This window comes from Enhydra lutris, unplaced genomic scaffold (genome assembly GCF_002288905.1).
Source record: "Enhydra lutris kenyoni isolate GAN:26980312 unplaced genomic scaffold, ASM228890v2 scaffoldscaffold26, whole genome shotgun sequence".
NCBI lineage: Eukaryota > Metazoa > Chordata > Mammalia > Carnivora > Mustelidae > Enhydra > Enhydra lutris.
In genome coordinates this window covers 6,859,559-6,874,683 of record NW_019154110.1, presented here as the reverse complement: position 1 = coordinate 6,874,683, position 15,125 = coordinate 6,859,559, and the positions used below count along the sequence as shown (strand labels likewise).

Below are 15,125 nucleotides of genomic sequence, written 5' to 3'. Positions count from 1 at the left end.
GTGGATTCCTAATGGCCAAGAAGACCTTCCAGTAATACAGAGGTTCTTAACTATGGATGCACATCAGAGTCACATGTGGAAAAATATTGTTATTTGTATGTATGTATGTATCTATCTATCTATTTATTTTTGGGAAAAAAATGTTTTTAAAATACAGAAGTCTTAGACTCCACCACCTCAGAATGAAATCAAAACCTTTAACGATGGGAGACAAATGTATTTTTCAAAAGCTCTGCAAGTGATTTTCTTATATCTCCCTAGTTAGAAAACACCACATTATATAATTCCATTAACTCCATATAAAGTTACAGCCCAAACCAACAGTTACAGACCAAAAGAACAACAAACCTTAAAAATCCTAGCACAGTATTCAAAGGACTTGGGGTTACTGACGTCATATACCAGGCACACAACATCACAAATGATCTCAGCGTCAGTTAGGAATTCTGATTCGGAGATATCATGTAACTTGTAAAAAGAAAAAGATAATAAGAAACATTAATATTGTAATATTGATGTTTCATTAAAGTCATGATGTGTTATTATTGCTTGACTTCCAAATAAAGTACTTCTAAAAGAAGTTAAGCATAACTTTTCAGGCTATTTTTAGAGATGGGAAGTGTAGATCAACAAGTAGCTTCTGATTTTGTGGACTGACGGTGATTAAGGTTTTCCAGGAGCAAATATTTTAGTGACTGACCTGCTCTAGGCAGGCTGTTTACCCACGTTCTCTACATAGGTAAGATAACAGGCTAAACAGATTAAGTCAACTGCCTAAGATAACACATCTAGCAAGTCATCAGACCAAAATTTGAACTCAAATATGATTTCAAGTCTATTTTCTTTCTACCAGACCACCTTTTCTCCTCACCAATTTAAAAAAACAAAAACAACAACAAAAAGAAAACAAAGAAAAAGACTCTTTACACTAAGGTCATTTTGTTCTACTCCACTGCCTACTCTTTTTTTTTTCCTGCCTACTCTTTTTTAATGTTTATTATAAAACGTCTAAAGAAATGTCACCCCTATGACAATGATCCAGCAAGAGTAAAATTCAGTACTACTGAGTTATTAAAGGCAGTGCACCTATGTCGAGAAGAAGGAAGTACAAGGTCAGAAGTGACTTGATATTTTCCAAATAAAACACAGCATGGATAGTCAGAGGCGTGACAGATACCAATTTACAAAGACAGTATAAGAATAAAAACAGGAATATTCACAGTCAGCTATATTTACTGAGTACGCAGTTAAGTAGAACTATACTTAACAGGAGAAGAATGGGAGATAAACAAGGTTAAATTAGAAACTGACAAAAAAACGTTTATCATAAAAAAAAAAAAAAAAAAAGTTTATCATCAAGAGGGAAAATTGTATGAAATTCAATGTGATCATCTGTCTGGCAGAACAAACTATTTCCAAAAAGAAAAAGGAAGGAAATGAGCTTTTTCTGGTAGCTATTATTTGTTAGGAGCTCCTCAGATTAGCTAGCTTGATAAGAAAGTCAGGCTCAGAGAGGAAGCCACTTGCCTGAGGTCACACAGCTAATCAGTGGTGGATCAGGGTTCGAATCAAACTGTGACTGGATCCAAGAAGAAGACATAATCTCTTTCTACTGTATTTCAGAGTGTCTTTTCAGTCATACACTTCTTTCATCCATGTTTCTAGACTAACACATTTGGTAACTATACTCCTCTCTGCTAAATAGATGAAATTCGATTCAGAGTATAGACAAACTACCAGGCACCTGCAGTGAGGTTTTCATATTAATTTCCAGTCAACAGTAGAGGAAAAAAAAATTTTTTTAAAGAAAAGTGGAAGAAAGAGGAAAGAGAAGGTTTTTTTGTTGTTGTTTTTACTTTCTATTGTGTATAATACACAATTAAGCAAACGAATAGATTAACTTTCACTTATATCTACGCCCATGTGATCACCACACCCATCAGGGGAATTAAAATTAATTCCAATGAATAAACCAGGTGAAAGAAAAAAAAAACACACAAGTTCTACATACAGCCATTATATTAAATGCAATTATGTTTTCAAAGAGTCATATAAAAATATACCTAACAATTAGTAATCTTTATATGCCAGAGAATTTCTTACCAACAAGTATTTCTCTTGTCCATATACATAAACAGTGTTGATCGCATAGTAGGACTTATGATCATCGCGAATCTTCTTCTGCCTCTGAAAACAACCAAAAGTCTCAATATTTACAGTAAGAAATTACAGTACCGAGTCTTCATCAACACCCACTCTGCATGTATGTATGGGTGTGTTATAAATAAAAGGGCATTCTTCCCTACACTATGTATTATTTATCAGTACAAAGGGGACATTGATTGTTTCTTAGTTCTTGAGGTCTAAGACAAAAGATGCATTTGTTCTGCATAAAGTAAAGGAGCAGCTGAAAAGGAAGGAAACTACATTACTGAACGTGTAGTATAGAGCTACCTGCTAGCAATTCTTACACTATGATTTGGTCTGACATGAGACCCATCTGGAGACACATCCAGAAATAGATACAGGACTCAATCGGAAATATTTACTATACTTTGCTTCATGCCAAGCGCCATGGCAGGTGCTTCCACATATGTACTCATTCAACGCCCGCCTAAATACTGCTGAGGAAAAAAGGCAAATGACAGCTCACACCAACGAAACGAAGACAAAGGCAGTTCAACAGGATCGTTGTTACCCTCAGATTGCCCTTCACTAATATACACAGGCCGCTGAGCTCCAGCCATCATCTACAAGACTTAGTGGCTATGAAAAACTCATATAAACTCGTGACTATACAAATCTGTTGGATAAAGCTCTATTATCTGAGAATTCTCACCATTAAGTTTCTTCCAAGAAGAGCCTGAAGAACGCCACTCTTCCCACAGTTTTTCATCCCAATTACATTACATCTGAACACATTTCTTTGAGTCTGTTTTTTCTGAAGGTCTATCTTTTTATCTCTTGTTACTAAGAAGAAAGAAAAAATAATCATATACCATTGAGACTCGCTGCACCTCCATTTCACTTTCTGCGAAATAGTATACGGGATTTCTCATTTTTATGAAGTGTATGATGAATAAACAGACACACTGCGCAAGAGCCATGCTGTATGTGAAACCAAGCACTAAATATACGGGAGGGCTTCACTTGGTAGAAAAGATGTACTTCGGAAAGCTGGCTGTAAAGACAACTTCTGGTAACCAAATGACATTTATTCATCACGAAATAAGTAGCACACTTTCATAAGCAAAATTATATCCTAAAAATGAATGAAAATTACAGTGAACATAGCCAACGTTATGTCCCATCTACTTTCTTCTGTAATAAATAACTGTCACAATAAATTATAAATTAAAAGATGCTATCTCTAATCTGCACACTCTTGAATTTGTAAATGGATAAGGGATATGCACTCGGGTTCACTGGCTTTCAAATGTAAATCTGTAAAAGAGGCACAACAGAAAACAATGCTCCCAACAGCAGAGCAAGGGCACCTCTCTTCCAGAGGTAAAGAGACCTCCTTAAGCTGTACCCCAAAATTCAACTATAACAAAACTCACCAGAGGCACTATTTACGGTAGCCAAAAACTGAAAATGATAAAAAACATACAACAATCATGGGACAGTTAAATAAGTTACATAACATCCTTATGATGACACACTACTGAACATTAAAGATACATAAAACTAGGGCGCCTAGGTGGCTCAGTGGGTTAAAGCCTCTGCCTTCGGCTCAGATCATGATCCCAGGGTCCTGGGATTGAGTTCCGCATCAGGCTTTCTGCTCAGCGGGGAGCCTGCTTCCTCCTCTCTCTGCCTGCCTCTCTGCCTACTTGTGATCTCTGTCTGTCAAATAAATAAAGTCTTTAAAAAAAAAAAAGATACATAAAACTATACTTATTGACAGAGCAAGATGGCCACAATATTTTGTGAGAGTGAAAGAACCTCATGCTAGCTAGGAATTCGTTTCTTGCTCTTTGGTGCTGAATTAAATACTGTCTAATGGGTTAACTACTTTAAAGGATACTTGCTCTGTCGGTGATTGTCTTTGGGGTGCCTGGGTGACTCAGTGGGTTAAGCATCTGCCTTCAGCTCAGGTCATGGTCCCAGGGTCCTGGGATCGACCCCTGCATCGGGCTCCCTGCTCAGTGAGGAGTCTGCTTCTCCCTCTCCCTCTGCCTGCCCCCCTGCTCATGCTCTCTCTCTCTCTCTTGCTCTCTCTTAAATAAACAAAATCTTAAAAAGAAAAAAAATGATTGTCTTCTTATGCTAGGACCTCCTGTAAGATATGGCATTTCCCCCTACCAACTGGGATATAAGAAAATCTTGAAACAATCCATCCCCTAATTTGTTATTTCCATACCTATGGGTATTCTTTAAGTGGAGCACACTGCCTAACAAGAATTATAAAGTCTGGGAAAGATTTCCTAATGTAGAAAATGGTTACAAAACCAAAAGATACACAATTAGTTCAGTATTGGGATTATGTGTTAATAGGTATTGTTTTTAATGTCTAAAGAAAATGAAAAGACAAGATAAACTGGCACATTAAAATACATTTAATGCCCATAGCCCTCCCTGATGTTCATCAGTGGAGTGTCCTCAGGGGTAAGCTAGAAGTAAAACCTCTTCTCTTTCTTTTCTTTTTTTTTTTTAAGTATTTTTTATAAAATATTTTATTTATTTATATGAGAGAGAAAGAATGAGAGAGGGGTGAGGGACAGAAGAGGAAGCAGACCCTCTGCTGAGCAGGGAGCCTGACTCGGGGTTCGATCCCAGGACTCTGGGATCATGACCTGAGCTGAAGACAGACACTTAACCAACTGAGCTACCCAGGTGCCCATACTCTTTCTTTCTTGATTAACAGTAAAATCAAGGCTCTGAACTCAAAAGAAATGACCAAATGACTGAGAGAACAGAGGACAATCATGGAAGACTAATGAAGAGGAGTTTATTTTCACCCTTTTCACACACGAACCCGGAATATTTAAAAAATGTTTCTTAGCATGAACTGCGTACTATCCCGATACTTACCTGTAATGGCAGAAGCCTGAGACTCTTGCTCTGTCAATATAGAATAGCCTAGATAGCCCAAATACTCCAGGCATCGCTGGACGTCTAAGTAGGTCGTGAGCCTAAGAAAGGGAGGAGGTGGACATGTGAAAAGTTCCTAAAGACCATTTATAGGAAAAAAAAAAAAAATACCAACAGCTCAAATAATCTTACCACCAGACCCAGATAATTTCTGTCACACTTCTTTTAATTTCCCATGTGCCCAACCATGGGTTTCCCTACACCGCCATTTTTCAGGAAGAGAAGAGAGGGAGGGGATGCAAGACCGGCAGGGGTAGAGTGGGATTCCTATACCTATGCAGAGATGAGCAATGAGATGCTGGTAAAATCTACAGTAAGGATATTTTATACTGGCCACTTCCCAAGAGACACAGCGTACTGCAAATACTGGTGGGTTGCAGACCTGATAATTCAATCTGAAAAGGTTTGCAAAAGGCGTAAAAATAACTGAAAGGCACTTGAAATTAGTTAAGCCTTCTTGTGACATGAAAAAGGAACAGTCCCTGGTGCTGGGAAAGTTAGTCTCACCAAGGCTTAAGTAGTGATATCATCACGGGCGACCAGAGGATGTCCTTAGTGCCCTGGATGCAATGCCAACTACGCTGTGAGTAGACCGTAGAGGAACCCCCATTAAGAAGAGCAGTAAAGGGGTGCCCGGGTGGCTCAGTGGATTAAGTCTCTGCCTTCGGCCCAGGTCGTGATCTCACGGTCCTGAGATCGAGCCCCGCATCGGGCTCTCTGCTCAGCGGGGAGCCCGCTTCCTCCTCTCTCTCTCTCTGCCTGCCTCTCTGCCTACTTGTGATCTCTGTCTGTCAAATAAATAAATAAAAATTAAAAAAAAAAAAAAAAGAAGAGCAGTAAAAACAAACCACCACCAAAAAACCCCTCAAGTGTTCAGCATCAAGTAAAACATGCTCTCCCCATATTCTGGAAGTGTAAGAACTGTGTAATAGCAATGAGGTTTCCAACTCCTTCAATCAAAAAAGCATTAAAATCTAGTTCAGTTTTGATGAGAGACTTATTACTGTTTCCCTGTACATCATCCAAAAGCAAACACAAGCTTCCTGATACATTGACAGAACATCTAAAGTTCACCGTAGACACAGCAGCAGCACGATAAATCCTGCCCACAGGCAGTTATGACTGAAGCATTCGGTAAGACCTAACCAACTTACAGAATGATGAATATGACACATCATAATTTTAAACTGGCTGTAACTAAAGGAAAACAGGTGAGCTCTGTACTCACGTCCACTGGGAAAGAAATCCCTGGTAAGTTATCCAGCCTCTTTCATTTGTACAAACTGTGTTATTCACATCTGGCCCCCACGGTATGTAAGGGAAAACTTTAAACAAATCTTTAAGCTCATCAGGTGACAAAGCACAGTCTCTATCCTGAGGATACACAAAGAAGTATACAAAATGTTTAGATATCTAAGAGAATAATTCCCACACACAGAGCCCCCAGCCTAGTAAAGCTACGCTTCTAAAAACAAATGAAATTTTACATTTTCTGAAGAAAATTCCTCTCACGTATTAAGAAAACCTATATAAAAATCCATCAGAAACTAGATTTTTTCATCTTGAGAAAATAATAAAATAAACAGAACTTTTGCTACTCTAGCTTAAGAAGTTTGAGCAATTTTTGTCTATGTGACATGAGCATCCCCTAGCTCAGGGAACAGTCAAATCATTTACCAAAAAAATATTATTACAATCATGGCAAACTGTGGCTAAAAGCTTACCAAATCGTGCTTGTCAAAGGTGCTCTGCAGAAACAAATATGCATGATGATTTAATTCAGTAGTACAATCAGGAGGTATTTTTAGCCTATTGACAAAAGAAAGTTTAAGAGTAAAATAAATCATTAACCAAGTATTAAAATTTAATTTAAGAAACAAATATAAAGGGGCGCCTGGGTGGCTCAGTGGGTTAAAGCCTCTGCCTTCGGCTCGGGTCATGATCCCAGGGTCCTGGGATCGAGCCCTGCATTGGGCTCTCTGCTCAGCAGGGAGCCTGCTTCCCCCTCTCTCTCTGCCTGCCTCTCTGCCTACTTGTGATCTCTGTCTGTCAAATAAATTAAAAAAAAAAAAAAAAGAAAGAAAGAAACAAATATAAAACTGCAACAAGTCTTTTTTTGTGGGATGATAGCATCTATAAAATACCTTTGCTGAAGCCATTTAGACCTTCCCAGGGAAAGTCAATGGGGCAGAATGGCCATTCTCACAAGAGCGGCAGTAACACTCATTCTGACCTGACATATGAAGTTTTCTTAAATTTCTGAAGGGCAGGTTGAAATAAAAATTTTACAAGTAACACCGATTACCCTGTAATGGGTTTGCTCTTCTTGTAAACAAACTGTAAGTCCTAACTATGGCTTATGTCAACATTATAATGAGCTGAGAATGATGGAAAGAGGTTATTTCTGCCTGATTTGTCCTTTGACCCATCCTAAGTTCAGTTCAATCAAAGGCACTGAGTTAGTGCACAAAGCTAGTGTCCCTAGTACACAAAAACAAGACCGGCTCCCTACCCCTAGGGAACCACATTTAAGTAGGAGACGGACCACAGACAATCTCACTACTGCAACAGAATGAGGCAAGTGGTGGATATGGGTAACAAGGACGCTACAGGGGCCCGCACGGAAAGGGACATCTCTGGCATGGGGGTGGGAAGGTGTCAGAGACACTATCACCTGACTTGCAGACTTGAAGGATAAAAGGCAATAATTAGGTTGGGAGAGAGAGAGGGGAAAAGTGAGAATCCCTGGGCAAAAGCCTGGAGTCCAAAACAACAGATGATTGGTAGACTGTAAGCAGTTTAGTAGTAGTATTTACTTCTAGAATGAAGGCAGGAAGTGAAGCATGAGCAGAGCAGATCATGAATGACCTTGTTTAACATGTTAAGAAGCCTGAGCTTTATCCTGGCTCTATGGGAAGTGACATGGGCAAATCTGTATTTATGTATCTACTAATCTAGTAGCAGTATGAAGGACAGAAGGAGACAGTTTAATAAGGCTAGAGAGATTCAAGTGGTAGCTCTACGAGGCTATTCTATAGAAAATGAAAGGCAGACAGCATAAAGAAACTGAGAATTGTTAGTGTGAGCCACAAAGCCCTAAGCAAGTTTTCTTACTGGAGTATTCTTACTGTCTTACTTAAGAAAGTAATGAGCAACTTCCTGTAGAATTTACCTATCCATGTTAATGGCACAGAAAAGAAAACCTGACAAAGGTCCTGGGACAAATTCATTCATTCAATACACTTTTTGCTCAAAACTTTGGGAAATTCCTTGAGCCAAGATTTAGTAACCAACAAGAGAAGTTTCAACTTAGACCTGATTCATGGACCAGAAAGAACATTGCTTTCACCACGATGATGATAAATGAAAAAACAAGAGTCTTTCTGAACCCTTACATAGACAGCTAGGGGTGCTATGCTAAAAGAAAAAGGGACAATATGAAGACAATGTGCCAAGGGAAAGTAGAGAAGAAGGGCTGAAGACCCAAAAGGCCAGATATGGCGATGTCACTTTCCTGAAAAGCTTCCCTCCCTAGGGTACGGGACAAGCAATACACAGCAAAGCAGTCTCCTGTTTCAGGTGACACCGGGTCCGTTTTAAACAAACACAACTGACACACAGCATTCTCAGAAGAAAATAACCACAAACAGAACCACAAAACTCCTTAACAGGCTATTTAGGAAATATTAACTTCTTTCGTCCAGAGCTAAGAAAAGGCTGTAAGACTTACAGAGGAAAAGGACTAAGGGAAAGAAGTGAACCAATATACTCTTGACGTCTTGACTCCAAATGCAAGTCTGTCCAGCATTTGTCATCTCCTTCCTCAGTAAGATGAGTAAAAAAAGATACTCTTATTCCCCATGAGAAGAGGAGGAAAAATTTATGCCATGCTATAAATCAGGGGCTCTCAACTGGGGATGATTTCATTCCTGAAGGAACATTTGGCAACTTCTAGAGACATTGGACATGTTCAGTTGTCAGAGCTGGGGGAGGAGGTGTTACTGGCAACTAAGGACGTGCTAAACATCCTATAAGACACAGGGCAGACTCTACATCAAAGAACTGTCTGGTCCAAAACGTCAATAGTGCCAAGGTTGACAAATCCTGCTATAAAACTCTCTATAAGTCTAAATTAGTTCTGAGTAGCTCAAAGCCTACCTAAACTGTGCGCTAAATAAAATTTTAAAAATACTTGGCAGGCAAACTCAATTAGAAAGCCAAAGGTACATACAAGGGGAATAAATACTCGGGTGTCAAATCCAGATCATCGTCATAACCAAATCGTCGAAGCACAGTCCAAGTAGTTTCATGTCTCCCTCTCTGGATAAAAAGTGTATGTAAAAAAAGAAAACCTGAAATAAAATAAATCAGTAAGTACAGGAGATGTGAATAAGGGTACAAAGTCACAAGGGAGAAAAGCGTGTAACATGTAATGGCAAGAGCTAGAATCATGAACATAGGCATACAGCTTTGCACACCAAAGGTCAAATCAAAGCAAAGTTCATAAATCTTTCAATGAAACAGAGCTGACTTCAGAATCCTTTCCCATATACACCCAAGTCAGCAAGAGAGAGCAATGGATAAAAGGGCCAAAAATGCATCCCAAGGAATACACTGACATTCCCAAAGTTACATGATAAAAATAAATGAAGTTGTTTTAAAGATTTTTGAACTCATTTCTATAATGGAAAACAGTGCTTTTCAATTTCATCTCTTATTTCACTGTGGCGCTACAGTATGTTCTACAAGGAACATTCTGTACTTGGTAAATGTGACTGGTAGACAAAATGTCTGCCTTGAAAATAATTTATACTTAAAGGATGCTTTTACATAGTAAGAATTTTAAGATAAATTTGTCCCAGAAATCTCAGCCCCTCAAATGGACCTCTGCATTCCCTAAGATCTAGCAATTTCCCCACCTCTAATTTATGCTGACAGTAAGGATAATTATCTCCATCAATGGCTTATCTCTTCTAACTCTTAATAACCAAGTCAGATCTTAAGCCTATCAGTAAATACTAATATTTCCTCTTAAAGTATACATAATGCTAAGACCTTCACCTTATGCCGAAGTTTGAAAACATCAAGTTAAAAGGCGGGAAAACACCATCCACTCACCTTTCAATGTCAATCCACTATCAGCCACACCATCACTTATATGTTTTCGGACTACATTCTTGACATCTTCCAGAGCCTGGGGAGCTAATGGAGTATTGAAACAAATTCTCTAGTAAAAAACATAAAAATAAATTTAAAAACAAAACAGCATTAAAACCACACATAATACAAAACATTATTCTACAAAACAACACTAAATCCGTTGTAATAACAACAACAAACCAAATTCTAAATTAGAATAGGATCATCTCTGCTTTGCATTATTTATTTAAAACATGTCATATGTAGAAGGAAAGAAACTTTCCCTACTCTCTCCATAGCATTTCTAAAACACAGAGCTCTTTGTGTACCCATGTTATACAAAACCAAGAAAGAAAAGATAACTCGGAGTTCAAACTTCAAGTCATCTTTAATGCATCCACTGTATCCCATGAAATGACACACGGTCAAAGAGTCCCCTCAATTCCTGTGCGTAAGAGAGTTTTATACCCCAGGTGAAGATTTAACTAGCTTGATGGGAAAGACAGTTTTACATGAAAGAGACATGCTTATCAACATAACACTGTTTAAGCTAATAATATTGTTAGAACTTTTCTCAACAAGAAACCCCCCAAGATATAGAAATGCCTGAAGAAGAGGGCTACCTGGAAGAAGTTGAGTTCGGCATCATTGAGAGTACCATCATTATCTTGATCAGATATTTTAAATATGCGGGTAAGGGCTTTTATACAGGCTGGTTTCATCTATACATCATTGAGAAAAGAAACAATTATGTTAATCAAGATAGTTGGGAATTCAAAATATGGCTTTCGTAAATAATGTTAAGAATAATTCTGGGGCGCCTGGGTGGCTCAGTGGGTTAAGCCTCTGCCTTCAGCTCAGGTCATGATCTCAGGGTCCTGGGATCGAGCCCCTGCTTTCCCCTCTCTCTCTGCCTACTTGTGATCTCTCTCTCTGTGTCAAATAAATAAATAAAATATTAAAAAAAAAAAAAGAAGAATTCTGAGAGGTGCCTGGGTGGCTCAGTCATTAAGCATCTGCTTTTGGCTCAGGTCATGATCCCAGGGTCCTGGGATTGAGCCCCGCATAGGGCTCTCTGCTCAATAGAGAGCCTGCTTCTCCCTCTCCCGGTCCCCCTGCTTGTTCTCTTTCTCTGTCAAATAAATAAATAAAATCTCTATTTTTTTTTTCTTAAAAAAAGACAAAAGAGTATTTATTAAATGAGCCATAAGCTAGAAAGTCTACAATTATGGGTGATTTTTTTTTTATGGGTGATTTTTTACTTAAAGAATGGTAAGATATAACTTCTATAAATGGGATCCAAATATTAGATATTCAAAATTAATAAAGATGATATCCTGGGGCGCCTGGGTGGCTCAGAGGGTTAGGCCTCTGCCTTTAGTTCAGGTCATGATCTCAGGGTCCTGGGATCAAGCCCTGCATCAGGCTCTCTGCTCAGCAGGGAGTCTGCTTCCCCCACCCTCTCTGCCTGCCTCTCTGCCTACTTGTGATCTCTCTCTCTCTGTCAAATAAATAAATAAAATCCTTAAAAAAAAAAAAGGTAATTTGAAGAAAAATGAAATGATGCAATTTTCATTAAAGTTTGAAATGCATCAGAAGCTAAAGTCGTCTAGGACGCCTGGGTAGCTCAGTCGATTAAGTGCCTGCCTTCGGCTCAGGTCATGATCCCAGCATCCTGGGATCCAGTCCTTCACTACACTCCTTGCTGAGCAGGGAGCCTGCTCCTCCTTCTGCCTGCCGCTCCCCCTGCTTGTGCTCTTTCTCTGACAAGTAAATAAAATCTTAAATAAAAATTAAAAAAAAGTAAAAAAAAAAAAAGTAAATAAAATCTTAAATTAAATTGAAAAAAAAAAAGAAACTAAAGTGGTCTAAGCTATTGGCTCAATAAGGTATTTAAATAGTAACTACTTTAAAATATAACACCAAAATTTACTATGTTTAAAATGTATTAAGAATTCTATCTCAGTGTGCCTGGGTGGCTCAGTGGGTTAAGCCACTGCCTTCGGCTCGGGTCATGATCCTAATATCCTAGGATCGAGTCCCACATTGGCTCCTTGCTCAGCAGGAAGCCTGCTTCTCTCTCTGCCTCTTCCTGCCACTCTGCCTGCTTGTGCACGCTCTCTCTCTCTGACAAATAAATAAATAAAATCTTCAAAAAAAAAAATTATATCTCAACAAGGCTGTAAAAAATTTAACAGTAATAAAAAATTCATTTTGCATATGAGTAGTTGAAACCCTCACACAATAAACATTATCATACAAGTCACATCTTTTTCATTATTAGGTAAGCAGAGGACTCCATGGGCCATACAGAGTCCATCATCACTGGAATTAATTTTGAATTAATCATCAGGCTTTAATCTTTAATATTATTTTTTTTAATGATTCCACCTCAAATCTGTGTTAAAAGGTTTTTCTGTTTACATTTATTTATTTTTGAGAGAGAGAGAGCATGTACACACGTGTGAGCCCACGACCTGGGGTGGAGGGGCAGAGGGAGAGAGAGAATCTTAAGGAGGCTCTGTGCTGAGCTCAGAGCTGGACCAGGGCTAGATCTCACAACCCAGAGCTGAAATCAAGAGTAGGAGGCTCACCCTATCGAGCCACCCACCTGCCCCCTGTGCTAAAAGTCTATTGTTGGGGCACCTGGCTGGCTCAGCTGGAGGAGGGTACAGCTCTTGATCTCAGGGTCATGACTTCCAGCCCCATGCTGGGTATAGAGTTTACTTAGGACAAAAAAAAAAAAAAAAAAGAGTTTATTATTGTTGTCTACAAAAATGTTTCTGGTATAAGCTTAGACACAAAGTTTATACTTGTCTAAGACAAGGTTTAGTCTTAGTTACACACAAGGTAAAAGTTACACATTTTACCTCAGGCAGGTCCCCCTAAGAAACAAGTAACAGATGGTGGCAAAAGTTTTAGTCTCGGTCTAGGGAAGGAGCAGGGACGATAAGCAGATTAGGAGAGCTAATAATAGGCCTAGGAAAAAAGTAGCAATTAAAGCACTGAGAACAAACCAATAGAGGGGATTTAATTTACCTAGGCCAAGGACTCAGGTAAATCTGCATAGTATGAGACTTTCCCAAATTTCCTTGAGCATAAGATAATGTACCTGGCTGAATCAGAATGGAATTGGTGTTTTTAACAAGTGTGCCTAGTAACTATTATGAGGCAAATTAGGGAAATACTGGACTAAGAGTAAACTAGGAAGCACTCCAATTATGGAACAGTAAACCAGGATTAAGGAAAAGTAAATCAGGGTCAGATTAAAGGATAACTCAGATTAATTACTCATACCGGGGTCAGCACTTTTTCTGTGAAGAGCCACACAGCAAGTACTTTAGGCTTTGGGGGCCAATAGGCAAAATCAAGAATATCATGTAGGTATTTATTTATCATTTTTTTAAAAAAGATTTTATTTATTTATTTGACAGAGGTCACAAGTAGGCAGAGAGGCAGGCAGAGAGAGAGAAGGGGAAGCAGGCTCCCCGCTAAGCAGAGAGCTGGACATGGGGCTCCATGCCAGGACCCTGGGGCCATGACCCGAGCCAAAGGCAGAGGCCTCAACCCACTGAGCCACCCAGGCGCCCCTCATGTAGGTATTTATATCTTATATAGCAAAAGAGAATCAAATTTCCATCAAGTTTTTACTGACAGAATTCAAAATGTAACAATAACGGAGTATATATTTGCTATACAGGTCTACTACTAAGAAAAACAGAATTCTTTTTGGAGGAGTAACGTTTTGTTTAATTAGGGTTCAGTTAGTGTTCTCCATCATGAAGACTGAGGATGTTCGTCTGTTAATGCTGATCTGCAATGAGATTTCACATATTTCATCTTTGAAAATCATTTTGTAGATCCATATGGCCAATACTGACACATATCCATAAACAGAGCATTTTAATGGAGCACATTAACTGCTTTGAAGGCACTTACAAAATTAGATTATTTTCTTGATATTTTCCTCTTAGCACGTCATTCCACTACAGACTAATCAGTTCCGACTGAAGGTTGGGTGGAAGCTCAAGTGCACAGTCAAATGGGTTACAAACATGGAAATCTCCTTTGCATTTGCATCAAGGTTCCCCAACAAAAACAATTCGAGGGGCGCCTGGGTGGCTCAGCGGGTTAAGCCTCTGCCTTCAGCTCAGGTCATGATCTCAGGGTCCTGGGATCGAGCCCCGCATTGGGCTCTCTGCTCTGCGGGAAGCCTGCTTCTCCCTCTCTCTGCCTGCCTCTCTGCCTACTTTTGATCTCTCTCTCTGTCGAATAAATAAAATCTTTAAAAAACAATAACAACAAAAAACGATGCGAGAACTGGAGTTTGAGCTCGGAAAATCTGTCTGCTTTGCTCTGGCACGTAGGTAATGCACAGATGATAAAACACTAAGATGCTCAGGTGCCGGTGCCCACGGTACTCATGCCGTTAAGTCATAATGGCGTCGGCGCGCTCAGCGGTGCGCACACAGCAGGGGGAGGGGAGCACACCACACGAGGGCTCTGCTGCAGCTACTGGTGCCTTTGCAGCACGAAAGCAGTCACAGACAAACAGAAAAGGACAAGTATGGCCGTGTCACAGGAAAATGTTATTCATGAACGATGAAACTGGAAAGTCATCGAATTTTCCCATATAACAAAATATTATTTCTTCAGATTTTTTTTCCCAAACAGTGAAAAACGTGTAGTAAATAAATTCTAAGCTCACAGGCTGTACAAAAACAGGTGGCAGGCCAATTTGGTCCATAAGCCAAAACCTGGCAGCCACTCACCAATACTATAAACTTTCCCTGGAAAAAATGTGCAACTTTTATTTTTTAAAAACTCAACAAGAAGGTAATTCAGGGGCGCCTGGGTGGCTCAGTGGGTTAAGCCTCTGCCTTCAGCTC

The 15,125-nt window shown here is 39.3% G+C and overlaps 1 protein-coding gene across 8 annotated transcripts in view; it reads right to left on the bottom strand.

Moving 5' to 3' along the window:
• LOC111151308 (ras homolog family member T1) overlaps positions 1 to 15,125 on the bottom strand; it is a 63,110-nt gene that overhangs the window by 16,815 nt on the left and 31,170 nt on the right. For all 8 annotated transcript variants that reach the window (XM_022509205.1, XM_022509204.1, XM_022509207.1 and 5 more), the window contains 9 exons: positions 10,860 to 10,958; positions 10,216 to 10,324; positions 9,329 to 9,449; positions 6,822 to 6,906; positions 6,326 to 6,471; positions 5,038 to 5,138; positions 2,840 to 2,970; positions 2,104 to 2,187; positions 349 to 468 (listed from right to left, as the gene is read on the bottom strand). In XM_022509205.1, coding sequence (XP_022364913.1) covers positions 349 to 468; positions 2,104 to 2,187; positions 2,840 to 2,970; positions 5,038 to 5,138; positions 6,326 to 6,471; positions 6,822 to 6,906; positions 9,329 to 9,449; positions 10,216 to 10,324; positions 10,860 to 10,958 — 996 coding nt within the window. The remainder of the gene's footprint in view (positions 1 to 348; positions 469 to 2,103; positions 2,188 to 2,839; positions 2,971 to 5,037; positions 5,139 to 6,325; positions 6,472 to 6,821; positions 6,907 to 9,328; positions 9,450 to 10,215; positions 10,325 to 10,859; positions 10,959 to 15,125) is intronic.